Source organism: Embiotoca jacksoni, unplaced genomic scaffold, assembly GCF_022577435.1.
Source record: "Embiotoca jacksoni isolate LCO1_2020_lvr unplaced genomic scaffold, fEmbJac1.0.p SCAF_26, whole genome shotgun sequence".
NCBI lineage: Eukaryota > Metazoa > Chordata > Actinopteri > Embiotocidae > Embiotoca > Embiotoca jacksoni.
Window position 1 is genome coordinate 4,781,695 of NW_027185377.1, and position 27,341 is coordinate 4,809,035.

Below are 27,341 nucleotides of genomic sequence, written 5' to 3' on the forward strand. Positions count from 1 at the left end.
TTTTTTTTTCTGGCACGCATCTCGGTCCGCTATTTCAAGTCCATGTAAAATTAAAAAATATTGAAATGTTTACTACTCAAGGAAGTTGGAAGTTCATCTTTCCAGCCCTTTACGTCTGTGCACTCAGAGGGAAAGCCTGTGTGTCTTTTCGAGAGTTTTCTTTTCTTTTTTTCATTTTTCTTTTTTTTTTTCTAAGCTCACTGGCCTACATGGAATCGTTTCCTTTTTCCGCCTCTCTGCTCGAAGGCACGGACTCTGTCGCACTTGCCATGTGTGCTATCTGCAGCTGCCTGTGTGGCGATAGGATGGCACCAAACAACCTCCCCCCCCCGCCCCCCTCTCGCTTCATCGGGGGCACGGCCGGTGCCAGTCTCCTTGGCAGGGTCCGCCCTGCAGACACGGGCAGCGGCTGTGCCAGACGGCACCCCGGGCACATCCTAACTTTGACTACCCAACCTCTGTCTCCATGCAAAACACTGAATTACACTGTAGCTAAGCTCAAGGCACACGTGTGTGTGTGTGTGTGTGTGTGTGTGTGTGCGCACGCGCGTGCGAGCGGTTCTCGAAGTCCACCCGAAAAGAGGGATTGGCATTTTTTTGGCATGGCCAACAAAGAGGCCAACACATCATTTCCTTCAGATGTTATTTTGGAGCTTTCAGCACTTTTACATCCACCGTATTCTGTATATTCCTGCTAGATGGCGAACAAAGAGTTGCCTGGTAGCGATGAGTGAAATAAAACATGCTGAAGATTAAGGTTTGGCAGTACTATAGACCATGACCAGAAATCCTGCACAATTTTTTTTAAAATAGCTAATAATGGAGGTGGTGAATGGAGAGCGAATGACAGAGTGGCATTTAATCTGCCTTGAGAGCTATTTTATTCAAACAGAAGCACCGCAGATCCAGTGCATGTGCGGTTTTAGAAACGCTACCTGGTTCCTCAAGTGGAAGTCCAGCTGTTCAAACAAATGCTTTACGCGAAGTCTATTGTATTTCAATTGTGAACGCTCGCACGGCACAAAAGAACCATTCAGTGCGGGGATTTCTTTTTACAAATGATCAAATGAAATGTCTCACGAGTGCTCTTTGAAGTCATCCAGAGGTTTACCATCGATTTCATCTTGCGTTTCTCAAGTCAAACAAGACTCATTGTAATCCCAGCTGCACTATTTTACGTTTTCCCGAACATTTTGTTCATTTGAAGAAAAGATGGCGCGTAGCTTTTACTAACTACCGCCGAAGGTCTGGCAGCTTGATTAAAGAGAGGAACGTGTTAGAAAATGAGTTTGCCACCCCAGAGCCGTTTATTGATAGATGGAGTGCAACAGCACAACCAGCGTCTTTTCACATAAAGATGGAAGAGGGTGATGAAGGGCCGGTGCAACGCAGAGCCCGTGATTGATGTGCCCACAGAGGAGTGCAGAGAAGCCACACAGTAATTCAATTAATCTTAACCTGAACACTAGTAATTGCTGCTGTAACTAGGTCTGACTGTACATTAGACAGGAGGGAGATCGCTGTCAAAGGAACACGTCCGGCTAATAGAAGTAGGAAGGAAACATCCTCAGCGCTCTGGAGTTCCGCAAAAGGGCTTTTTTTTTTTCTTCTTCTTTTTTTCTTTTTCATTATTATCCTTTCTGGGAAAGATGAGGATTTGCATGTTAATTAGAGGAGCAGTAAAACAGATTTTCTTCAGTTGCGGACCAGAAGTGAGCGATGAACCGTGGCAAGAGGAAAATGTGGATATGAAATCCGGGAGGAAGCCGTTCACCGATGTGAATTCTCCCAACAGTTATGTAATAATCTGTGAGGAAAAAGTCCCTTTTTAAAGAAATAATCCTACATTTTGTGAAATGTACTTTCATGCTGAGAGTGAGATGAGAAAATCATTATTAAAAGTAGGAAGGCACTGCCAGCAGCTTATCTGAGCTTGGAGGAAAACAGCCTGCCTGGCTGACTTAATGTTACAAAATGTGCCTATCAGCACCTGTAAAGTTCACTTATTAACAGGTTAAACCGTTTCCGTTTGGACTATATTTTGTTCGGGTGGATTAACTTCCTGAAGTCTTAACTCCATTATTTGTTGTACAGATAAAAAAAAATAAAAAAAAATACAATGTTCGGGCTGTCACAATATCAGATTTATTAATACATGTTTATCGTGGCCAAAAGAAATCATGGAATTGGTATTATTCAATTAACCGGTCGAATTATTGATATTTAATAAAACGTGCATTTTGGAAAATTTCAATTAAGACAGAAAATAAAGTAAAATAGACTTAAGACTCCACACCATCGGTGCAAAAAGTGAGAAAGTGGCAAATATACCTGTACAGGAAGTTCTTTCATAAGTGACCTAATTTGTCCCGCGATGGACTGACAGATTTTGAACATAAATGATCAAAACTATTGAACCCTATTGGCGTCATCTGCTTCTTCTACTGTATGGCAAATGGGGAATCTGGAGTAATACTGCCCCCTTCTGCGTTGGAGTGTGAAGCAGATAATTACTGGCGCCAGGCATCACGAGCGACATCATTATTTTTTTTATTTTTTTTTTTCATATTACCGTTATCGTCAATACCAATATATGGCGACACTCCTATATCGCTAATGTTAATTAGCGCGCTTTTGATGTGCTGTACAAATCCAGGCTGCCTGCTTTCTTCCTGTTTCCAGTCTTAATGCTAAGCTAAGCTAACTGGCCACTGGCTTTAACTGCAACTTTAATAGACGAGCAACGCGAGTGCTATCAATCATCTCATCTTACTACTGGCAAGAAAGCGATTAAGCATATTTCCCGCATGTTTAAACTGTTCCTTTTAAAGATGGAAGTCGCCGCTGTGAACGTCCCGTGTTTTGTGCTGGAAATTCATCAACCAAGGCCAGAAGCCACATTTCCACGTTCCCAGCTCTGTGTTGTGTCTTTCTGCGCCGCTTTTCATCAGACAAAAACCCAGGCGCAGCCTTTTATTGGCTTCAACGATTGAACCAGCTCATTGTTTTTTCTGTTCTTTTGTGTCTATCCACTATTGAGCTCTGCAACAAATGCTTTTGAATCGTCAGAAATCCTTTGAACACACCCTGCAATATTGATCCCCATTGTTTCCTGCAAGAGCACAACAGTAGTTTGAAGGTGTTGACCCGTAGAGACAGCGAGACAAGACTTCTTTATGGGCTGGTTTTATGCATGCTGTAGGAAACTCCAGAACAGCAGATAAATCAAGTTTGCAGAAAATCAATTTTTTTTTCTTATCTTCCTGTATCCCATTCTTTTTGGTACACTTTATATCTTCTCCAGGAGCTTTGTGTCCTGTTCCTGTCCGAACATTCGTTGCCGTCAGGCTTCACCAAGGCCCCGCGTCAATGCCAAGAATTTGTAAAAAAAAAACTGACCCTGTTATATATATATATATATATATATATATATATATTTATATACACATGTTCTGTTTAATTTCTGCATTATTGCAGTAATTTGTATTTACGCAGCTGCCTGCTCGTGGGTCAGCCACGGTCAGTTTCGACCAAGGATGTAACAACATTGTGGAGCCTGTGGGACCCGCCATGAGCCCCGGTCATTTTAGCCGTCAAGCACGCGGTGGGGCCGGGGGCTCATTATATCATTATGTTGTCAGGGCAGATTGTTTATTCTGACATCTTTGTCTCACATGGACACATCCCTCCCTGCAGTCAATACAGAGGAGGAAGCCGGTTATTTCGAGCCAGCCAACAGCATAGACAGATGCACACGAGATATAGCATCCAAAGTCTTTTCTAATAAGACTTCGCTCCCACCGCTGCCTCCTCAAACAGGCGCCTCCATCAATTATTAATCCAGCCAATTAGCAGGGCTGCATTATTCACCAGGAAGCTGTGATCACATCCATTAACTGCACTGTCTTTACTCATTGTGGCTCTCCCATGCGGCACGCGAACACCTCCCCCCCCCCCGCCCCCCACCCAGTGTACATATTTGACAGCCAAATGGCGCCTCCATCACGTTGTGTATTGTTGCGCGGAGCGTCATGACAGCTTTCTTGCTTCTCCTTCAACATTTTCAGTCACAGCAACGACAAGAGTATTTCCTGAAGAAGGGGAACTTTGATCGCGCAGAGCCATTCAAAAGCAGAAACGCCACTTCAGACTTTTCGAGACGCTTTTGCGGTGTGTTGAACCTCCATAAATGTTTTAAATTGCAGTCTCGTTACGGCGCGAAAGAAAAAAAAACTCGACGAGCTCTCGTTTCGTTGTCTTTGGCGGCACCTGTGGGGATAAGCTGTAATTACAGCTGTTTTTTTTTTTTTTTTTTTTTTTTTTTTTGGACTTTACTTCCCAGAGATCCAAACATCGTCATTGGTCCTTTTTTCTGGTATTTGCGCTTGTTTTTGAAGTTTCGGGGTCTGGAGGCATCGACCTATTCGTTGGTTTTGACCATAGCGATCGTTTACTTGAGACGCTTACAGAAACTGACAAAAAAAAATGTACACCACTTTTCTTCTCCTCTGCACACTGCTTTATGCACAGGTGACGCATGTCGTTGTCATCAACTTGAGTAATAGTATTTTCACCTGTTTCCATCGTCTGCTCCGCTGCGGCGTGTGTGTGCGTGTGCGCGCGTGTGTGTGTGCGTGTGCGTGCGAGCTGAAATGAAAAAGGTAGACAGGAACTAAGTAAATAACATTGATTTGTTTCTTTCTGAGGCCAATCAAAACCACTTGCAACAATTTAGACTCACAATAATCATTATTAACGTGCAAATGAAAAATAATATTCTCTTTAAATTTAGCTCGGAGGAGGAAGTAATGTTCGGGCTGTTTCCCAGAGCTCCGTGAATAAAGCGGCTTCACTGATTTGCTTGTCGCTGGGATCTATGGGCCCTCAAATCGCTGAACGAAATCCCTTCCTGTTATTTTCCTGTGTTTTCCGGACGCACAAGCAGGCGGCCGCACATTTGATAACAAGTGATATATTTTCGTTTGCTTATCTTCTTAATTGATGTCCCCCAGGCCTCCCTGACAGCCATAATTTCATTGCACAAACAATTTTGAGAAGTTTGATGAACACAAATGAGAGTTCAGGGTCCCCGACCGGTTTACATGACGCTCTACACAGAAGCAGTCACAGCTTTCCTTATCACAGTAAACAGCAGGAGGAAAGAAAAAGAAAGAAGAAAAAAGAAAAAAAAAAAGATTTCAATTGTCTCTCTAATAGTCACAATTAAATAATGTTGTGCCATTTGACTTTAATAACAAACAAAAATCCTCTTGCTCTCGTTTTGACCACCATACCGTCGCTTAACATGCGTTCCACACCTCGCTGGGACGAGACCGTGCGAGGCCGACTTTAAAATCGTCAACGAGATCCTCGTTATGGCCGTCGAGACGCAACTCTATTGATTTTGTTGTTCAGGATTCAACAGCAGTATTGATTTACGGCCCTTCTGAGGCGACTGCGTAATTAGGCCGGTGCCGTGGAAAGGGGGGGGTTCGCCCCGCTGACGCTCCACGCCGTGGCGGTCCCTCATTGATTGCTCTGCGCTCCACCAAATGTTACGGGACGACTATCGGGAGAGGCCCGAAACGCACTCACGCGTGCGCTGGAGTGCGCGCTCACGCTCGCAGGCGCTCAGACTCGGCGGCTGTCGTGGGCAGGTCCGTTTATGACATGCCATTTATTACATCATATTATTTTCCACTCAGCCCAGCAAGCAGTGAATATTATTTTTCACCGCCCTGCTTTTTTTTTTTTTTTTTTTTTGCTCCTATGTGTGTGTGTGTGTGTGTGTGTGTTTTTTTCCCCCCCTTATATCCAACTAGCTTTAAATTGGGGTCGGCTCCGGCAGGGCGTAAATCCAGCAGGAGGGGACCGCCCCCCCCCCACACACACACACACACACACACACACACACACACACACTCCTCCACAAAGCTTTTTATTTCTGGCAGCGGAGTGCGCCAAGTGCGCGATTCTAGCGCTCCCTGATGAACTCCTGAATGCACATTCGGGCAGAAATGGGCTTTGAGAGGAGATCTTTTGAGTCTCCAGGTGAACTTGGAAACACGCAGACGGACACAGGGGGGGCATAAGAGGGCATCGCATCACCGGCATGTGTTGGCATTCAACATGTAGCACACTAATGCATACGAACATGCCATAAATGTACTGGATACACTTCTTTTTTTTACACACACATATATATATTTATATATACATACATACAGGTAGTGGATTAAACTGAGTCTAGTTGACCTGCGCCAGCGTTTATTCTGTCGGTTTACAATTGTACCAGAGACCTGTAATGTGAACGTGAATGTGACTGAAAGCGGTTCATAATAACCTCCATTCAGCCGTCATTAGTATGAATGGCGCTAATACGCATTTCGTTTTGGTTTGCTTCTTTTTCCTGGCGCGCCGCTGAATGATCGCGCCCGGCCCCTCCCCGTTATTGTCTTTACACCCGATTTATTTATTTTCTAATTGCGATTTGGACAGGTCGTATTTATTCACGCCGCGGCTTCCCTCTGCACGCGAGGCGCATCCGTCATTCAAGGCTGGCAGAGTTCGACTCAATAACGCCGCAAAATATCCCGCCGTTATCTCTCGGCGGAGTACTCCCTCAATGTTAATGTTCTTTTTAGGACGATTACATCAACGTGAAATATTGAAAAATAACCGTCGGATTGATAACATGAATCATCAAGCTCGCGCGTCCGCGTCTCCCCCCTCTCCTCTCCCCTCTCCCCCCTTGAACACCTCATTTACCATCTCCATGGCGACACGCTGGGGAACTGCCTACAAGCGAATCACCCGCTTATACATGAGCTCGGGTGCCGGCTTTGTAATCAGGTGGGCCTCGGCGAGGGTTGGAGCGTCCGATACCGAACAGATAGGGGTGGGGGTGGTGGGTGGGGGGTGGATGGACAGCCGCACGGACCCGCGCCTCCATAATGTCGTATATAAATACACCACAGACCTGCTCGTGGAAGACGGAAGTGCAACATCCCTCACGGAGATAACCGTTGAGCTGCAGCTGTTCAAGTGGAGGAGCCCTTCACTCGGTCTCCCCGCTCTGCTCCGAGGCCAAACCATTTGTACAACGAGGGCAAACTATCGAAACGACTGAGAAGTACTTTAAAATAAGCGTTTCATCAATATCCCGCTATCACGGGTCATTCACGGTTAGGGCTCAGCAATACGGGGGAAATTCTCTCCCCTCGGCTTCCTGTCTGTTCCTGCGTTGTCGAGTTAACAAAATAAAGGGGGAAAAAAACAAAAAAGACCATTTAAAAGACAAATGTTCATTTCTAATCATAATTCGCTCAGAATCGCGAGTTCTGGCAAAACAATTCTTCGAACAAAAAAAAAAACCCCGTCAGAATAATCTCCTCTTTCTCTGATCATCAAGGAATCATTGAAGCAAGTTTTCATTCCAGTACACCAAACTTTGCCTCGTTTCTACTTCCTTATTGTGGGAATTCTTTTGTTTTTCTTTAGTGAACGGACGTCATTATGTTGGATCACAACCCTGCTGCTGCACCAGCACTTTGTCCTCGCTCGGAGACTTTGTGGGATCGGTGGCAGCACGTTCTATTCTCTCATTAGACCTCCTGGATGAGCCGCTTGCCAGGCAGGTGAAAGGTGATGACTCCATTAGTCGAGTCATTAAATGGGGGTGGGGGAGGAGGGGGGGGGGGATAGAACAACTATAACAAAATGAGGAGATGAATTGGATGCCGTGCATGAATGTCGAATTTTAAAAAGGGCCCATCATTTGCGTCGGCGGTTTTTGCGCGAATTTTGTCTGTGTTTCAAAAAAAAATCAATTTCCATTTTCAGCAGAGCTCTCTTTTTAGCCGGTGAGGAAAAAGAAAGGAAGAAAGAAAAAAAAGAAACCTTCAACTACACTATATGCATTGTCCTAACCCGACAATGAGGTTCTGCCCTGTAATTACATTCTATTTCTAAAACCATCCGTCTTTGCTCTCAGAGAGCTGACAGGCTAAAACATTAGCACGTTGTCAGCGGCTCCTCAGACTCCGCAGTTCTCGGTTACACTTCATATTATCTTGCACCCTCGGCCCGGCTTCCCAGATGGGGTTACCTCTCGGCAGTCTGGGGAGAAAGAGGAGGTGTTTTCCCGTCGCGCCGCCAGTTCGGCTCCGCCGCGACGGGCCCCCCCCCCCTCCCTCCTGGTTTCTCATCCGGGGGTCCCGCTGAATTCTGGGTCTCACAGCTCGGGGGCCCCCCCCCCCCGGCAACCGCTGGCCGCGCTTTAGCCATCCTGTGTCGTTTCAGCTCCCGTGACGTTCGGCAGCAGGTCATCTTTCACCTTTTTCTCGCCGCGACAACCCGTTCCCCGTTCCCCGTCCCGCGCTGCTCGCGATCGCCGTGAGCTCGAGCGACTGTTGCCGATCGCGCCCCGACGTCACCTGTTCGCGGCACCCGCCGCCTCGACAGAAACCGGCCGCCAGGTCCCCCAGGTTCCACACCCCCCCTTCCCCTCTCCACCACCCCCTTCCTCCCCCACCCAATATTTAATGGATTGTGCAAAGGGACGCAAAAATCGATCGACCATGTCTTTAACCCCGGCTGCTTCCTCCACGCCTCCGCTCCCCCGCAACGGCATTCATTCTCACCTCCAGCGAGCATAAATCATTTTGTTATTACCCGACTCGTTATTTATTCTCCAGGATGTTATAAGGAGAAGCAAAAAAAAAAGAAGCAAAAAAAAAAACAACAAAAAAAAAAGAATTCTATCAAATATTTAAAGCTCCTCGATGTGACTAAGAAGGGGAACATAATCTTCATCTGCCCGTCTTGTGTCTCCTTGGCACTACAATCGAGGAGAAAAACAACAACAACCGAAGAGATCGTAGGAGCATGTTTGTGATGAGTTCATGTCAAAGGGAGAGATGGAGGAGGAGGGTTGGAGGGGGGAGGGTTGGAGGGGAGGGTTGGTTTGGGGCGGGGGGGGGGGGGGGGGGGATGCGACGTGCCAGGGGCGCTTTGTATTCTGAGCCTGGGAGTCGGAGGCAGCGAGGAGGAGGGTCAAAACCAAATAGGAAAAAAAGAAGAAGAAGAAGCAGACGGTGAGGAAGAGCGAGCAGAGACAGTGTAATCACTTCTAACTCCCTCCCCCTTCCTCCCTCCCTCCTCCTCCCCTTCCCCGATACCGCTGTCCGCCCGACACTTGACTCTCATTCTGAGCCTTCCCTGAACTCCCCCTCTCCAATATCTCACACTGTCCATCTCCCTTCACCCCCTTTCTTTTTCTTTTTTTTTTCCCTCCCCTCCCTCTTGCTCAGTCTAAACAGAAACTCGAGCTTGCAGGTTTTTGGACGTATTGCCTATGTGCAGAGCTGCTCCGCTGTCTTCTGAACTTTGTTTTGTTTTGTTTTGTTTTGTTCAGCCAGGTAAAGCTTAAGACTCCTCGGCTCCGCGCGCTCCCAAAAGTTATAACTGTGAAAATATTTGGGTTTCATTATGTTCAAACGATCGAATTTCACATGGAAGCGACGTTTTTTTTTTACTGCCTCTCGCCCTCCTCCGCTTACAAGTCCGGAGACTCAAGCGCTGCAAAGAAAAAGCGCCGGCTCTCCGCCGCGAGGTCGTCCGCGACGTCTGGCAGCGGAGGAAAAAAATAAATAAAATAAAAATACAAACGCACAACCGTGTTCCGAGTTCACAGGGAAACAATCTGCCAGCGCGTCGACTCCAGCTCGGTCGGCCGAGATACCACCCGACTAATTTTGGCTCGTCTGTACGCTCGCATTCAAACAGAACAATGACTCCTTTTCAGAAGTTGTTCTATTTTCAGAAAATCCCAGGCGGTTTACAGTCAGAGCTCTCAGAAGTGTGCCAACGGGACTCAACGGGTTTTTCAACCTGTCAAGTTCTTCTTTTAAACCCCCCCCCCCCCCCCCCCCCCCCCGCGCGCGGCGCCGTCAGCCCACCCGATATGATTACCTGCGCCGCGCGCGCAGACGAGATGAAAATACCGCCGAAGATTAAAGCGGACGTTTTCTCGAAGAAGTGGGTTTTGAGGACGCGCACGACGCGGTCGCCGCGAGCTTTTCGTCTCGTGGAAATGTGCGCTGTCTGGTTGGAAAAAGAAAGAAGAAGAAAAACAACAAAAAAAGAAGCGAGGGGACAAACAATCTGATGTGTGACGCGCGGTTCAGTCGCCGCCGCGCCCGGCTCGTCCTCGTCCCTTCCTTTTCTCCCATCACTGGATTAAATCTCTCTTTTTTTTTTTTTTTTCTTTTTAAAAGATTAAGTCTTGCCTCTGCACTCGAGGCCTAATACATTTATTCCATTGTGTCATAAAGCTACATTTTTTTGTCCAGAAACTATGAAAAGTGAGTAACACAGACTGACGTGTTCATTTATGATGACGGTGAACATGTGGGCCTCCAGTTCAACCTGATCTCATCTGAGGGCGTCCGAGAGAGAGAGACAGCCACACCCACCCACCCACCCCCCCTCCCACACACACACACACACACACACACACACACGGTGCCGTTTTGGTGTTACCACCCGAGTCGAAGGAGGAGGTCATGTGACGGAGCAGAAAGAGCGACAACATCTGTGCAGGCAGGAGGTCGAGGGTGGCTGACGGGAACAAACGTAAGACTTTTACCAGAGAGACTCGTGTTCGAGTCCGTGTCAAAGCAAAAGTCAACGTGTATTTTTCTGAGGGGAGGGGTGGGGGAAATAAAGTCATTTGCATAATACAATGTATTTAACTTCTATAATGTACATAAAGTAACTTATTTCAACCCAAGCCATGATATTGTCCTGAACCTAACCAAGCAGTTATTGGCGCAAAAGCCTGAGGCACCTTATATCTCACGCGAATAGATGAAACGCCGGCGGGCCGTATTTGACTCCACGGGATGAGAATGGATTGAATAGACGTTGATCATTTTTAAGCCCACATACACCGTGTTACTGCCTTTAAGGCCGGAGAACTGGAAATCAACCCGTGGCTGAATATTATCCTCAACAAATGCAGCATTTTCTCCAGTTTAAGTAACTTCTGCACACACACACAAAAAAAACAAAAAAACTACAGTGTTTATGAATAATAACACTACATTCACGTCACGTGTAAATATCCAGCAGGAAACACCGAGTTTCGAGAACCAAAGACGGTAGAGAAGCTGTTAATTGTTAAGAGAAAAATGTACGTTTGGGTGTTTTGGCATTCTATTTGCAGCTTTAGGTTTTTTTTGTTTTTTTGTTTTTTTTTGTCCAGAAGAGAAAAGAGAATAACGGCAGCCGTATCCTGAAACGCGAACGCCACACAGCAGCGAAACTGTCGGTAACCGTGACACTAATTACCCTCATTTTTAACACGCTGGATGTCAGTCGACCGCTCTGGTGAAACGCAAGCCGTAGCCGAGACCTACCGCTCGGTACGTCTCTTCCAACGTGATGGGAAACAGATGCAGACGCACACACACACACACACACACACACACACACACACACACACACAAAAATGCGGATTGAAAGTAGCACCGAACCGTTTCAACTGACAAAGAGTCTGAAATAAGCTGCGATTCATCAACGAGCCAAGTGTCTCTGGATGTTTACGCTGGGATAAGTTAATGGAGCAGCGCGCGATAAGGATATATCTACACTGACAAAAAAGAAGGATGCTGGTTTTAACTAATAATGATAGTAGACTGTCGCGCAGTATTATTGCGGCCTGTCCAAATTCATTTTCTAGCAGCGGTGACATACTTTTTTTTTTTTTTTTTAAAAACAATAACGTCTTACTGAGCAGGCGATAATAGCATTTCAGCACATTCATGATGACCTCATCCCGTTTTACACATACGACGCGTCTTCTCGAGTCCGCTCACGTCTCCCAGCGCTGATAACTGTAATGAAACCATCATCTTTGATTTTTTTTTTTTTTTTACAAGGCTGCGTTTAATAAGCTGCATTTTGGAATACTTATTAGATGATAAAGGAAGAGCCGAGCGGCGGCGTGGTAGAGAGAGAGAGTTGAAGAAAGAGGCGAAGCAATCTTTTTAAAACGAACAAAACAAAAAAAAAAAAAAATGAGCGAACGGTTCACCACCGTACACGAGGGGCTTTGTGTTTTGGGGGGGGTGGGGGTGGGGGGGGTGCATGCTCCCTATAAAACGAGAAAATGTTAAATGGTTTGTTGCTGAAATCGATATCACCACGCTGAGCTAGAAAAATGCGGAGGAATGCTGGTGCCAGTGTATCTCTGCCTACAAACCAAGAGAAGAAGGAAGGGATTGTCTTTTTGCCAGCCCATCATATTTTGCAGCTGCGTGCGCAATAGGCTTTAGTTATCGGAGTTTAGCCTTTATATATATATATTTTTTTTTTTTTTCTTTCTTTTTTAAATCACAAGCTTTTACATCTTTTTTTTTTTTTTCCCCCCTGTGTCTTAATATTTGAGGTCCCTCTTCCTACGACAAGACTAGCAGCAGCAGCAGCAGCCGCACAGGCGGGATCCATGCCAGCAAGAAATGTGGCCCATAACGGATATCTTTTTAGTGACAGTCTATGTGGCATATTCAGCCGCCTGAAATGTTTATATTGAATGTTTCAGCAGCTTGAAAATCACCATGGCAATGGTCCCAAAGACAAAAGCCCTAGCCTTTTGTCATGGGTAATTATCACAGAGTAGGCCCCTTAAAGCCCTCCATTTGGCTCTGAACAAATTCACATTTAATTTTGCTCCCATGCATTTGACACAGGGCTTCTTTCTTTTTTCTTGCGTGTTTTTAAATCAGGCTTAAATGTAGAATTTAAATACCCATTGAAATTGGTTCCATTTGAGGCAAGTCGTTCTCTCTCTCTCCAGATTATTTCAATACTAGAAACCATAGAGAGAGAGAGAGAGAGAGAGAAAAAAAAAGGATAAGAACGGCTCTAGAAAGGCCACTCGAAGTGTCCTCATGAAGCCACCTTCAGCACACGAGAGAACATTCAAGACGCACAATACCTTGAAAATGAGCTTTGGTATTAAACCCAAGTTTAGGTGTCTTATCTCCTATGAGCTGCCGAGTCCCTAAAAAAAAACCCTGACTTGGCAGAGTGAAAAACAGCAGCGAGCTTTTGCCAAAGCCGATCCCGCCGAAGTGTCATCGCCACACGCTGCGTCTCCGACTGCACGGAGCGCCGAACAAGTGGGTCAGAGCAATATGAAAAAGTAATGTTAGCGCCGTCTGAGAATCGACTCCGGAGCTACATGCGACGACGTTAAGTACAATCCAGAACCTCCTCTTTTGGGTATATATTTAGTGGTTAGGTCTTTATGGTCGTTTGGTTTAATGGAACATGAATCAAGAAATGCAACAAAAAAATTAAAGCCTCATCTCTGCTGGCTGCTCCCGGTCCGTGTGGGTTTCTCAAGACTCTCTCCTGGCAGTAATCACAATTGGTTCCACGTCGCAGCTAATTCGGACACAGGCTTTTTTTTTTTTTTTTTTTCACTTGGCTTACTACTGCGGCGTTTTACAGCTGATGCTAAATGCATCTCCAGCGAATCACATCGCAACGAACGTCCTGGTGTAAATTGCACCGCGGCGGCATTTTGTGGACAAATTCAAATTCTCAAACTACGAAGAGACGTGTAAAAAAAAAACAATAAAAAATAAATGGAAGTATTTCTCCAGGCTGCATCTGAATTCCTGTCGTCCGTCTTGAACACTTCATCGCCAATAATGTTACGGACAAGCAGTGCTCAGTTTTTCCTCAAACTAAATTCAAAAAAAGAAAAGAAAAAAAACATACAGGCTTAAAACAAGAGAACGAGGGCAAAAATGAAAAAACAAAAACAACAATGTTTGAGTTAATTAAAGAGGAAGAATGTATTCTTACAGCACCGCTGGTACATTTGGCGAACGTTCTGTACGACCCAAGTGGTAACCCACCATGACGTCACCTTTGGGTTTGTGAACTGCCTTTCTGAAGCTTGCAGTCTGGCATTTTGGCCGACGCCATCTTGGTTTTGATGGAGCCATAAGTGACCACATTTGGATGAAGTGACGCGGAGGGAGGGGAGGGGAGAGGGGGGGGGGGGAGGGTGGATCTGACTAAGAACCCAAAGATGCTATACCCATCTAAATAGACCAGAAACCTGAATGCACCACGGGCATGGCCGTCAAACCGGGCACGTCCCCCAAACATACCTCTCATCTGAAGCCTAATGTCTAATTAATTGTGGTATTATTTTCAGAACGACTTCCGGAAAACGGATCAGGAGGAGTAAATTTCGCGGAAAAATAGCATAAAGAGTTGCGGAAAACATTTATTGAATTTGTATTTTATGGTAGAAATTTGATCCTTTTTGAACGGGAGTCTATACGACCCCAGAGGTTGTTTTTTTGGGTTGTTGTTTTTTTGGAACCAGCCCCTGGTGGCCCACGATGGCATTGCACTTTGGTACAAAATGCGAGTTTTAATTGAGATATTTGGCTATTTTCTTTCATCTTCCCGTTTTGCTCTCTTGTTCCTCCCCCCGTCCTCCTCCCCCCCATCCTCCTCCCCTCCGTGCTGATATACAGTGCGGATCTCAGAAGCGAGCGGGCTCTGCTAGCCGATGTCTGAAAGGCCTCAAATGGCTTGACTGCGTCCCGAAACCTCTTTGCCTCCCTCAGTCACTCTTCCAACACAGTTAGTAAGGGTGAATAATTCACAAGCAAGTTGCCATAAAGATAAAGGTTATTAGGTTATTTTTTCCCACCCCCCCCCCCCCCTTACGCAATAAACCGGGGTATCAAGGAAAAACAGAAGGATTCTGGTAAAAAAAAAAAAAAAAATACTGCTGACAAATTTATAACATACTGCCAAGCTAACTATAAATTTTTTACAAAAATCGCATAGCAGTTGTAGTACGGAAAGAAAAAAATAAAAATTGTATAAAGGGGAGGAAAACTCTCAAAGCTCGGTGGCGAGACGAGCGTCCAGCGGGGAGATTTATTAAAGCAAGATTTTATGAAAAGAAATGTTTTTTACTGCAGGGCATGATACAATATTATTCTTTTACTCTATTTATAATCGAGATCGCCCACTAACAAATTGTGTGTCTGATTATTATTTTTTCTTTTTTTTCTTTCCAGCCATTATTTATGAGGTCTCTAATATTTGAGTGTGTCTGAAAAAAAACAAAAAAAAAACCAACAGACTTTCAAAACAGGAGCCGGAGATCAAACTGCCATGGAAAGAGGCCAGCGTATATTTTTCAAACCTTGTGTCGGAGGCCAGAAGAGTGCGTTCGAACGCCTTCACCGGCGAACCGTCAGCGCGACTGAACGCACAAAAAAAAAACAAATGCAAATGGAGCGCGCAGCTCCACTCTTATTTTCCTCTCCTTTATCGTTTACTCCTCCGCCTCGGCCTTCAGGGTCGCCACAAACGCTTTTGTTTTTTTTTTTTTTTTTTTTTTATTCTCCAGAGTTTCCCGCCCGCGTTCGTCTGTTAATAACAACGAGAAGGTATTGAGGGCAACGCGTTATTTGGAGTCACAGGTTCGATATTAAAACCACTTTCTGACTAATTTCCTTGCTTGGCATTCGGGCGGGGGGGTGGGGTGGGGGTGGGGGGGGGGGGGGGAGAGAACAGCCACCGCACGAAACCTTTTTAGTCTAATTTGAAACGTAACTAAATCGTCAATCTGACAGTGAATTTCCTGTTATTTAAAAGTTTTTCATCCGCAGTGACATTGTTATCTGACCCCCGGTGTCGTGCAGGGTTTCTTTCCGTTTCTACTTGCACTTTATCAAAACCTTCATTCGTCATTTCCCAGAAGAAAACAGTTGACCGTGTCCTCCCGGTTAGTTTTCCCAGAATAGATGACTCTCTTATCTAGAAATTGTATGTCGCTCAAAATTGCTTCCTCCCCTTCCCCCCTCCACACCCCCCCACCTCCCCACACACACACACACAGTTCCCATGCACCACCTCCATTTCCCTCTTTATTTCCAAAAGCACCCCCCCTCCCTCCCCTCCCTCATAGTTTTTCTTCATAAATCAAAGTGTACACTTCCAGAGACTTTAGCTTTTGCTTGTATTGCCGTAGTCTTCCCGCAGCATTGCTCTTTAAAGTGGAGTCAAATATTTTGAGTGAAGACAGAAAACATGAAACAAAGTCCCAAGTTTACTTCAAATCCAAGAGCGTCGTCTTCTTTTTTTGGGGGCCTGACAACAGAACGGGGTTTAATAATTTGTTGTCTTTAGTCAACGTAATCAGAATCGATAATTTTGAGGTAAAATAGTGGTTAAAAAAAAAAAAAATAGATTGCAGTTTGAAGTTTTCATTAAAACCAGAGAAGCTGGGAGGACGACAATATCCCAGGCCCACATTTATTTATTTTTTTAATCAAAATTTGTATCTTCAACCTGTGAGGACAAACTAATGACAGATCGTAACACAAGACGATTGTCCCGATCGGGGGTCCTGCTGGGAAGCTCACACCTGTAATCCCCCCAATTAAAAGTAATATCCCCCCCCCCCACCCCCCACCGTTCAGGCTCAGCTCATGAAGCCAGCAACCAAATCCACCCAAAAAAACGGGATTAAACACGAAGGGAGGCGAGTTAAAAGTTGACAGCGGACGTGTCGTTTTGCCATCGAACGGTGGGATCCGGAGGGGGAGTTTGCAGACGCTCGTTCGGCCAACGTCCGACCTCGTCCGTTTGTTTCCTCTCGGATGCTTTTACGCGCGCTGCCCGCGACCGCCGGCCCCGCGGGGGGGGCAGGTTAAAAAAAAAAAAAAAAAAAAAAAAAAAGAGGCCGTGTGGTTGCACGAGGTTGACGGAGCGGTAAAGCTCCGAGCTCCGAGGAACCGGCTTTTCCCCTCACCCCCGCGACAGCCATTACTCTAAATCACCCTCCTCCTCCTCCTCCTCCTCCTCCCTCCCGTTTCTTCCCTGACCTCCGCCAGCATCCAGTGACCTGGAAAATATCCGAGCCACCGACAGCGGCGCTGGCCCTCCGCTTCGCCTGCAAACAGCAGAAATATCGAGCCAATTACAAGATTATTATCTGGTGGTTGTGGCGGGGGGGACGGGGGACGGGGGGGGACGCTGTAGGAGTGTATTTATGCCTGCCAGGGTTCCCCCGCTGGAAGAGGAAAAATGAATCAAAGGCTAGCGGGGGGGGTGGGGGGGGGGGGGTGGACGGCACTCACGCCGGCTCGCCTCTGTGTCTTCACAACTGCTGTCAGTTGACATTTTGGCTCAAATCCAAACCAGCTTTCTAAAAAAAAAAAAAACAACAAAAAAAAAGGGCCTAGGACAACAACAGGAAACGGCTCATTTGGAGCACGTTGTTTGTTTGGTTTTTGTTGTTGTTGTTGTTTTTTTTTACTCCTGGCTAATTCGTATGTCACGCCGTCATATTATGCCGATTTACAGTAAATAAGACCTCACGGTGCCTTTCGGATTTTTTTTTTTTTTTTTTTTTGGGGGGGGGGGGCGTTTATATAACAGTCAGACATGAGTCACAGGCTGTACATGAGGGCAGAGTTGAGTCGGTTTGCGAGTGAAATTCGTTCAGTGGGGGAAACGAAAGCAGTGATGCGTCAGGCCCTTTATTCCAAAGTGGTTACTTTATAGACAAGCTTACAAAGGACGCATTGAGTGATGTACTTGCCTGTTACTGTGTACATTGGATTTGGTTGTTTTTTTTTAATAGGGAATAGAGCCGCCTCCAAGAGTCCTGGCGTGCCTTTTCCACCTAGTTAGTTCCATATGAGAGGCCTCGCGTACAATTACAACACGCGTTATGTTCTAACATGTACACAAACACATTTGTTTGCAATGTTCAAAACCGCTTTATTCACCTTTTAATATATATATATATATATATATTTTTCCTCCTTCTTTCTCTCCCGCCGCTTAAACGCATGCCAAAGCAGTGAATTTGATTTGAAAGGGAAGCCAGGGTTCATGCGCCCGTGTTTCTTGTTTAGTTTTTTTTAGTTGTTTTTTTTTCTGGGGGTCTGCGTCTCGTTTCGTGAGTGGATCCCGCTGGCCGTGTTTCATGCATCAGTGTTGCCTCGGGAATCGTATTTTAGCAGCACGCTGAACACATCAAAGCCTGAATCTGGAACTGCAGTAAATCTCAAGCACTTGGACAGTTTGTCATCTGTTACATCACCTACCACTGCCAGTAAACTTTCATTAGAAAGTGCTGCGTGCTTCTGCTGGAGAATGGAAAGAAAAACCCCGGGGTAGTTCATTTACAGGAAAAAAAAAAAAAAACCCCGAGTGTTCCTCGCTCTTTTCCGCCCCGAAGTGCAACGTGAACGTCGAGATTTAAGGTTCTCTTTGTTTATTGGATTTGGAGTCATTGTCGAACTTTTCAAAATTGGAGATTTCGCTGAGGAGGACCTCGATTTGTGGCAATAATCCAAATCAAACCGATGGAGGGGGAGGGAGGGGGGGGGGGGGGGGGGACTTTTCCAAGTGCGACGTTAACGACCGTCGTGACGCGCCCGAAGCTGCGTTGTGGGGTAACGGATAAGCAGTGCGGTGGAATGAACGTTGTTAAATGTTAACCGGGATGACGACGATGTGAAAAACGGTTCGAATGCCGGATCGGTTGCAAAAAAAAACGTCGCCGATGAAGGAGAAGAAAACACGGCGACATTTAAAAAAAAAAAAAAAAAAAAATGTATAACGGAACAAGCTTGTTGTTGGAGCCGTCCTCCGTTTCACACGACCGCGCAGATGCACCTGAAAGCGTTCTCCCAAAAACGTTTCCATCAAACCTGAACGCACGAACGCGGCCGTCTCCGCCGCACCGCGTACCTCCCCTCCTCCTCCTCCCCCCCCCCCCCCTTTCCTCCCCGAGTGCCCTCGCGCCGCCGCGCCGCTGCCGTGAGTGCGCCGGCCGCGGAAACCCGAGCTCGACGCGCGCCATCAAAAATGGATGCCTCCTTCGGTGCAGACTCATCTCTTTTTCATAACACAACAATGTCGTCTTTTGCGCGGCGAAGTCGAGGAGCAGCGAGGGGTCGCTTCGGTCCGTCCGCAGGTTCCCAAAACCAGCATGTTTGCCGAGGTCGGCGGGAAGGCACTCGGTGGGGGTGGGGTAGAGGGTGGGGAGGGGAGGGGGGGGGGGCGACTACTTGCATGACCGGCGTCTGGGATCTCCCCTCCCCCTCCCCCTCCTTTATCAATAATTAGTCTCCGTGTTCTTTATCGTTGACCCGTCAGCTCGGCGGCGGCACGCCGCGATCCCGGCCGGCCGGTTGATTTGGTTTCACAGCGGCGTCGCGCTGCCTTCGCCGCGGACCCTCCCGGTGCGACGGGGCGGAGCTAACGCGAGAGGAAAGGCAGCCCCGTTCGGCGTCGGCGGGAGAGGTCGCAGGCGCCGAGAGGACTCCGGAGGTCGGGTGGCGGTCGGTGGCGAGATATCGGTGTCACCCGTGTCGACGCTGGTCGCTCTCACCGACCGCTTCGCCCTCCATCCCCCCCCCCCCCCCGGTCCCTCTTGTGCTGACCTCGTGCTCCGTTCCTCAAAAGAGAGAACATCCACTCGGGATACTCAGCCGCGCAGGCCGGATGTGTTTTGACGTCGGCCCGGAGGTATTGACTTTTGGCTTCGAGATCCGTTTCACTTCGTGCACCGAGCTCTCAACCAGCAGCTGTTTCTGAAGCCCGGAGAGTCAGCAGAAGACAAACCAGCAAAGACGCGCGGCGTGCTTTCGCTTAAATCGCGGCTCCTGCAGCAGTTTTGGGATTCTTCATCTGGCAGGGATTTAATTTGTGTCGTCGTAACATCGATTCCAAATGTATTCCTGACTTGATTTAATCTTTCCCGAAAGTAGTTTCGTCCAAATGTTTTTGGTTTTTATAATGCATCTTATTGTAAGAGAAAAAAAAAAAAAAAAAATAACATTAAAAGTACAAATTTCAACAACAACAAAAAAAATCTCCATTCAATTCCCTTTAGCGACAAGCGGTATTTGAACTTCCCAGATATCTAAACAATGACGCTGGCAACCCCAGTCAGTTGAAGATCATCTGTCGCAATTAGCCCCCCCCCCCCCCCCCCTCTCTGGCATTACCACCGCTGCCCGGGTCATGGAAAATGCGTCACTAACTTCACGCTGCTTGTAATTATTCCCGGGAATGTCGCCACAGACGGCTTGTTTAGCTCACAACGCTGCGAATGCAAAAAAAAAAAAAAAAGGCTTTCATCGGCGGGCCAGACGCTGAGTCAGCATTGTTGTTATCTGATTCAGCGAGAGAAAGTGACACGGCAGACATTTATTGAAAGGGAAGTGTTTGGGAGTGTTACTTTGACAATAACAAAACTACAGCGGCAACAGTCATTTCAAGCAGACGCCAGAAAGTCAACATTCAAATCGACCAAGTCCTCGGAGACGAAGTCTGCAGATGGAATTTGAGCGCTCGGTCGAGAAAGCGCTGCGCTTCGGAGCCGAAAGTCCGGTTTCATCGTTTAAAAAAAAAAATAAATAGAATAAAATAAACATCTTTTTCCTCACGTGTACCCGTCGGCCATTTCCGTGCCCAAATCGAACCCCTCCTCGTCCATTCGTGCGATGTTGGGCGTCAGATCACGAAAAGCTTGTATGTGTCGCGCTATAGTGGGGGGGTGGTGGTGGTGGTGGTGGTGGTGGTGGTGGGGGGGGATTTACAAACATGGTTGGTGGAAAAAAAAAAAGCAGCCGTCACATTCATCACGACAGCCAGCGTCTTTAAAGAAACGCGCTTTTGTTTGTGTAAAACTCGGCGTCGGCAAACATCTCGGTGCCTTCCGTCTCATTTCACGCCGTGTGTGTTAAACGGAGCATGATTGTGCAGCGGCATCCCGGCGGGGGGGGGGGGGAGGAGGAGGAGGAGGAGGAGGAGGAGGAACGGTGCCCATCACGGCAGAAGGAGACGCCCGCCGTCGGGCAGGAAAGCTGCAGTCCGACCGTCACGGTACGCGATCGGTCCCGTCGACAACCGTCCTTCAGATGTTTTCGGGAGGACCCCCCCCCCCCCCCCCCCCCCCCGTCACAGGTGGAAAACCCGGTCCGCCCCGGGAGCAGCGGGCCCGGGCCACTTAAGTCGGCACCGGCCAAGCAGATGAATAATTGACACTCGCATTCTGTACTTTGGTGAATTTTAAAGCCGCAATTCTGCAGAGACTCTAAATGGTAGATGGTGGTGGTGGTGGAGGAGGGGGGTGGGGGGGGGGGGGGGGGGGCGTGTTTAATCATTCATGGGCTGCTTTTACCCGCTTTGCTTAAGGTCACGGTCCTTGAAGGCGGCCGGGCAGGAGGAAAGTGGGGAGGGTTCGGAAAATCCCGCCGATTTTAAATCCGCAACCAAACGTTAGAATCTCAGCGATCGCTCGAGTTGAACTTTTTTCGGTCGCCGTTAAGAAAGTGAACTTTGACGACTTAAAAGCCAACGGTAATCGCAGCTACGCTACGACGCCACACGGAAGGGCTTCCAACGCTTACGAAAATGGCAATTTACCAAATGATACGTCAAATAAACAATGTTCAACCAGTTTGAACATTTTTAGTTGGTTTTTTTTGTTTTGTTTTTTTTAAAAGGAGAAAAAAATTCTCACTTTTCACAGGAAGAAAATACAAATTTTTTTTTTATGTTTTTTTTTTAAAATTATTATCCACTGCAGAAAGAGGAAGACGGGAAGGTAATCACGCCGAGAGAGCCTCTACTGTCAATATTTTATGATCAGCACGACCGTAGTACAGAGACTGACGTCCTTCTTTTTGGACCTTTCAAATGCACCCGAGGGAGCGCCTCTTGATTTCAGAACCAAACCACATCTCTTTACATCCGGAGACGTGCCTGAAGCTGGAGCTGAGCCAAAACTGCCAATCAACATTTGGTCACAGGTGATAGAAATGGAATGAATAACCCCCCCCCCCTCCCCTTTCCCTCCCCCACCCCCCCCACGACAAACTGTTTCCAGTGTTATTCTTGATTGATTGGATTCAACGTTTTTGATGACACAGGCCGAGTTGATCCAGTCGAAGTGTTTATTGCAGTAAGAGCGTTTGCAGAACTGTGACCGTCGCCGGGTACGTTTCAGTCAGAAGTGCAGGTTAAATAAACATCTCACTTCCCTTTTTTTTTTCTTCTTCTTTTCTTTTCTTTTCTTTTTTTTTTCCTTCCTCTTGTCACTTTCGCTCTTTCTGCAGAGAGCTGATGCCGAAGACCCTGGAGGGCCAGATCACCATGGAGAAAACCCCCAGCTACTTCGTGACCAGAGAGGCTCCGGCCCGGATCTCCGCCATGTCCCGGGACACCAAGCTGATCGTGGTGGTGAGGGACCCGGTCACCAGGGCCATCTCGGACTACACGCAGACGCTGTCCAAGAAGCCCGACATTCCCTCCTTCGAGAGCCTCACCTTCAAAAACAGGACTACGGGGCTCATCGACACGTCGTGGAGCGCCATTCAGATCGGCATCTACGCCAAGCACCTGGACAACTGGCTGCAGTACTTCCCCATGGACCAGATCCTGTTCGTGAGCGGCGAGCGTCTGATCAGCGACCCGGCCGGAGAGCTGGGCCGCGTGCAGGACTTCTTGGGGCTCAAGAGGATCATCACGGACAAACACTTTTACTTCAACCAGACCAAGGGGTTCCCGTGCCTGAAGAAAGCGGAGGGCAGCAGCAAGCCCCACTGCCTGGGAAAAACCAAAGGACGAACCCACCCGAACATTGATCCCGAGGTGGTGCAGAGGCTACGGGACTTCTACCGGCCCTTCAACATGAAGTTCTACCAGATGACTGGACGGTTCTTTGGCTGGGATGACTGAATGTGTTTTTCTCTTTTGATACCGAGGACTGTCAAAAAAACAAAAACAAAAACAAAAAAAATTCCGTTGGACGGGATCTTGGGGTCGAAACTGATGGAAAGAAAAATCGAAGATTTTAAGAATAAAGTTGCATCGCTACGAGGATAAAAGGTATAATTAAAATAATATAGTTGTAATGTCATTCGAACCTGGTCATATTATTGAATGATTGTTTTGTTTTTTTTAATTAGGGGGGGGGGAATCATTTTGGCAAAAAAGTTTTCATATTTCACAAATAACATGCTCAAGCATAGTTTATACATATTTATATCTTATCTAATATACACTATTTAATATGTTGTCTGTATTCCTGAAATATAATAAATCTCTCAAATGATTAAAGAGACTTTTACAGCCTTAAAACTTCAGGCTAATAAAAGAATCACTTCTTATTTATTTAGATATTTAGTTTCTGCTTATATTTATGGCATAGTTTGCATAACAATATATTTTTTTTCCTCAATTTACAGCAATTTGACTTGTAAATTCTGAGAATAAAGCTATAATTTTATCAAATGTTACTCTAAAAGTATTTTTGTTCATTTCAAAATATTATTCATTTTTTTGCCAAAATGTGAATTTTGCCTTTCCAGTTCGTTCTTAAAATATTGTGAAACTTTCAACATCTTTCTCATAAATCTCCAACTTTGTTCTCGGGAGTTTTGCGTTTCTTCTCCTAACGCTGCTGCTACCGCTCCATCTTCAGCGCTCACCCGAAGCATTATGCAGCTGTTACAGGAGAGAAGGAGGTCCAATCGCTCTTCGGTGGCGCCCAAGATATGCAATATTCCTCTGTTACTTTTTCCATCATCAGAGCTGCCTCTAATCCGCTCTCATGAAGATGTCTTCTTCCAAAAAAAAAAAAAAAAAAAAAAGATTGAATTGTTGAAGGATTTGTGTCATATCTCCCTGCACCATCTGCAGAAAGAGATTTTTCTGTTTCAGTTTGAAAGTCCGTGGCTGTGAAACAGAAATTATAGTATGCGGTGCTTCTTCTTGGGGGAAATCACATTGTGTTTGGGGGCTTTTGATATAAAAAAAAATAAATAAATAAAAAAAAACCTCACTGGGTGATTTAATGCCATATTTTAAACATACATAGCTGCTTTGAAATTGTAACATTTTTCTAGCAAAAATAATAAGATAAAAATATATGTATTTTTGAAATGTATTTATTCAAGAAGTACACGAGCAGTATGTACGTATTTCAAATAACTCCTCAGCGATTATTTGCTCTTTTTATTATTATTATTATTATTATTATGTTCACCATGCCTTTAGAGTTTTGTTTGTTTTATACCGTACACTACAAACATTTTAATTTGGGGCCGCCTCGTTTCAATATGTATCCACTGTACGTTGATGAGTGCGGTGCGGGAACACTCGTCTCCACTTAGCTTTCGGTTCCAGAGCGGTGAGTTTGTTATTTCAAGGGTCGTTTCCCAAACTTCACTGAATGAAGCTGCAGGCAAAGATAGCTCTCTCTGTTATTTAAGCAACGTCGACTCCGCCGGAGGGGGGGGAAGAAGAAAAAAAAAAAAGAACCTCCGAAAGGTCTTTTCCAAACTGCGACTAGAATTTCCTCAACATGTCTCCTTGTGAATTGAATACACTTGATGTCACTGGCCTTCCTTGCCTCGAGGCGGTGCGTGTGTGTGTGCGTGTGCGTGTGTGCGTGCGTGTGCGTGTAAAAGTCTGATTTTCAAACCAGGGCGCATGAGAACAATGGCCGAGTTGTGTTCCTAATTTCTGTCTACTTGTATTGTGAGCCACTTTCTGAAAGCAGATGTGCCTCAAAAGATACACAATCAGCAGTTTTCTTTGGTGTGGGCATCAGAAAAGAAAACCTAATGTAGATTTTTGTTTTGTTTTTGGAGGGGAGGGGGGGGGGGGGGTGAGTGGGGGCGGATTATGTAACCAATCTAACTGTGCTGTGCTGACTGTTGCTTTCTTAAAGATGTTGGGGTTTTTAAGGCACCCCTTGAATAAAAGATGTTATATGTAAATGTTTTATTTACATCGGCCTCTGTTGTCGTTTTATTTTCTTTCTTTTTTCTTTATTCTTTTTTTTTCTTCCATGGCAACGATTCCGCCTAAAGATCTTGAGCACGCGGCGTCATCGGATACCGAACACCGAAGTCATTACGGTGCTACTCGCGCCGCTAACAAGCTCAGTGTCCTGCAGAATCCCAACGCTCCTTCAGCTGCTCCTCTTCCATCTCCTCTGTTGCACCTTCGCAGCTGATCTCTGTCCGGCCTCCGGGTCGGAGTGTCGAAGGAGCCGCCGAGGATTTCACGAGACGCCTGCAGTCTGAAAGCCCTATTTTGGGTCTGCCAGCGGCTCCTTGGCACCTCCAAGACTCGGGTACAAGCTTTTTGGGCAAACATTTTCAAGCACGTTGAAAAAGCCCTTCACGGTCTCTTGGCTTTTAAAAATATATATATATATATAAATGCTGTAAGTGTGCATGTGACAATCAAAGCAAATATTCAGCTGTTTTGTTAGTAGTTTTGCCCGTTGCGTTAACTCTCCTGTTCTGCACGGCCCGAAACATCGGACTCGGTGCCCGAATCGGATGGTCTAATCAGCCAGTCACGATCTGGGTGCTCGCACAGAAACACAGAACCCATGATTGGGTTTGTCCATTAGCCAATTCAATTAAAGTTTTTATTCAAACAACATGGCAATGTTGACCAGAAAAGAAACCAAAAAAAAAAAAATCTGCTTTCCTCTCAAGAGATTTTACTTTGAACAGGATGCAAGAAGGAAGAAAAGACCCACAGACGGTTGATGCTGACAACATGGTTGGTTTCAGTTATGTAACAGAACAGTCGAAGTCCACAGTCAACCGCGGCATGTAAAACACCAGTTAGACAACTCCGAAAGCTCGTTACTGTTAATGCTGCGCAGCAATGTGGGAAATTAGACCGTGCTCAAAATGCGAGCGAGTCCACGTATATTTCGGTTATCTGTCTGACGTGCGCGGTGTCATCGTCTGCCTCGAACCGGACGTCAACCGTTTGGTACAATGGATACCAAAAAAAAAAAAGAAATCCTAAATTTGTTCGGGAAACACAATTGTGCTCAATCTGTACGTTGTCTGCACAGCTTTAAGGAAGATTTTGCCGTCACAAATATAAACCTCTGTTGAATTGCAGTGGTTGAAAAGCTCCTGAAGACTTCTGAAGTCGTTGAAGTGCTAAAGTACTGACGGATATGTTGACGTTCAACCTGACAAATGAGCAGTCTTGGCTGCTTGAGATCACCGGGCCCACCTCGAATGTATATCATCTCCACAGCTTCCTGATAATGGTTTTATAATCAAACCGAATGCCTCAACAGAGCAACAGCGGACTTAATGTAATAAAGTATAAACAGGATTTCAATCACAGCTTGAGCCTGAACAGACCGTCTCTCTTTCTCTTTCCACCCCTCGTCTTTTCCTTTTCCTTTTCCACCGCACCTGCGTGTTTTTCTCTGCCCTTTGCCTTTTTCCTCCCGCAGTCCGCCGACCGATTTTGGAAAAACTGCGCTGACCGCCGCTCAGCAGACGAGCCGTGATGAGAGGAAGGAAGCCTGTCGAAAGTCTGCACATTTTCTCAAGCTTACTAATGCGGCTCGTCAACGCACCGAAACGATGTCGTGACATTAACGACCCGCCCGGAAGTCGAGGGGAGCGGAGGCCGACGTCCATTTGTTGACTCGTTTCAATTTGCTTGTTATTTCTTTCCGAGTGGGTCGGCGGGGGCCTCTTCAGTGACGGTTCCTCGCCGTAATAAACGGAGACAGTTTTCCTGCAACGAGCCCGATTCTCTGAAGGGCGCCTCGCAATGAAAGGGAAAACGGAGCGACAACATCTGCCGCGGGACGACGTACAGACCGCCCTTGTCAGAGTGCATTCAGCTCAATATCAATGGCACGATGAAGCCTGTCCGTTGAGAAACAGTTGACCGCATGTGGTGTTTTTCTGAATTTTTTTTTTTTTTTTTTTTTTTTTTGGAGGGCGAGCCGCCGCAGAAAAACAGGCATTTTCTGGTAGCCTCGCAAATCTCTTTTGATCCGCTTTTTCTTTCTTCTAGTACTCTCCCCTTTTATGCTTCTTTAACTCGTTCCGTCGCCGCGCCGTCGCCCTCCCTCGCAAAACGCCACATGCGTGCACCTGTGTGGAGTCACCTGTGCACCATTAGCTCCCTCCTCCCGCTTTAACTCCGAGTAAGCCACCGAAAACCTCCAGTCATCCGGATCCCTCTCTGCACACACGCAACTCTGAGCCTGTTTTTGCACATATATGTGTAACAGCAGCAGCTTTGGGGAAAAACAAGGTTCTGAGCGCTCGCTCGCACGCGCGTGTGCGTGTTTGTACGAGCATGTGAAGTGCTTTGAGCATCATATAGGCCATGTAAAATGATGAAGTAAAGGGATCAGAGATTGCTTTGAAGAGGAAAGCTGCAGTGAGAGCATTCACGCACACCCAGTAAAGTACATACTT

General features: G+C 46.4%; 1 protein-coding gene across 1 annotated transcript in view; it reads left to right on the plus strand.

Moving 5' to 3' along the window:
• Positions 1–23,354, plus strand: part of LOC138204758 (heparan sulfate glucosamine 3-O-sulfotransferase 3A1-like) — a 32,242-nt gene extending 8,888 nt beyond the window's left edge. Inside the window, exon 2 of the mRNA XM_069160220.1 lies at positions 22,191–23,354. Within this exon, the coding sequence (XP_069016321.1) occupies positions 22,191–22,812 (622 nt within the window). The 3' untranslated portion in view covers positions 22,813–23,354. The remainder of the gene's footprint in view (positions 1–22,190) is intronic.
• The last annotated feature ends 3,987 nt before the right edge of the window (positions 23,355–27,341 follow it).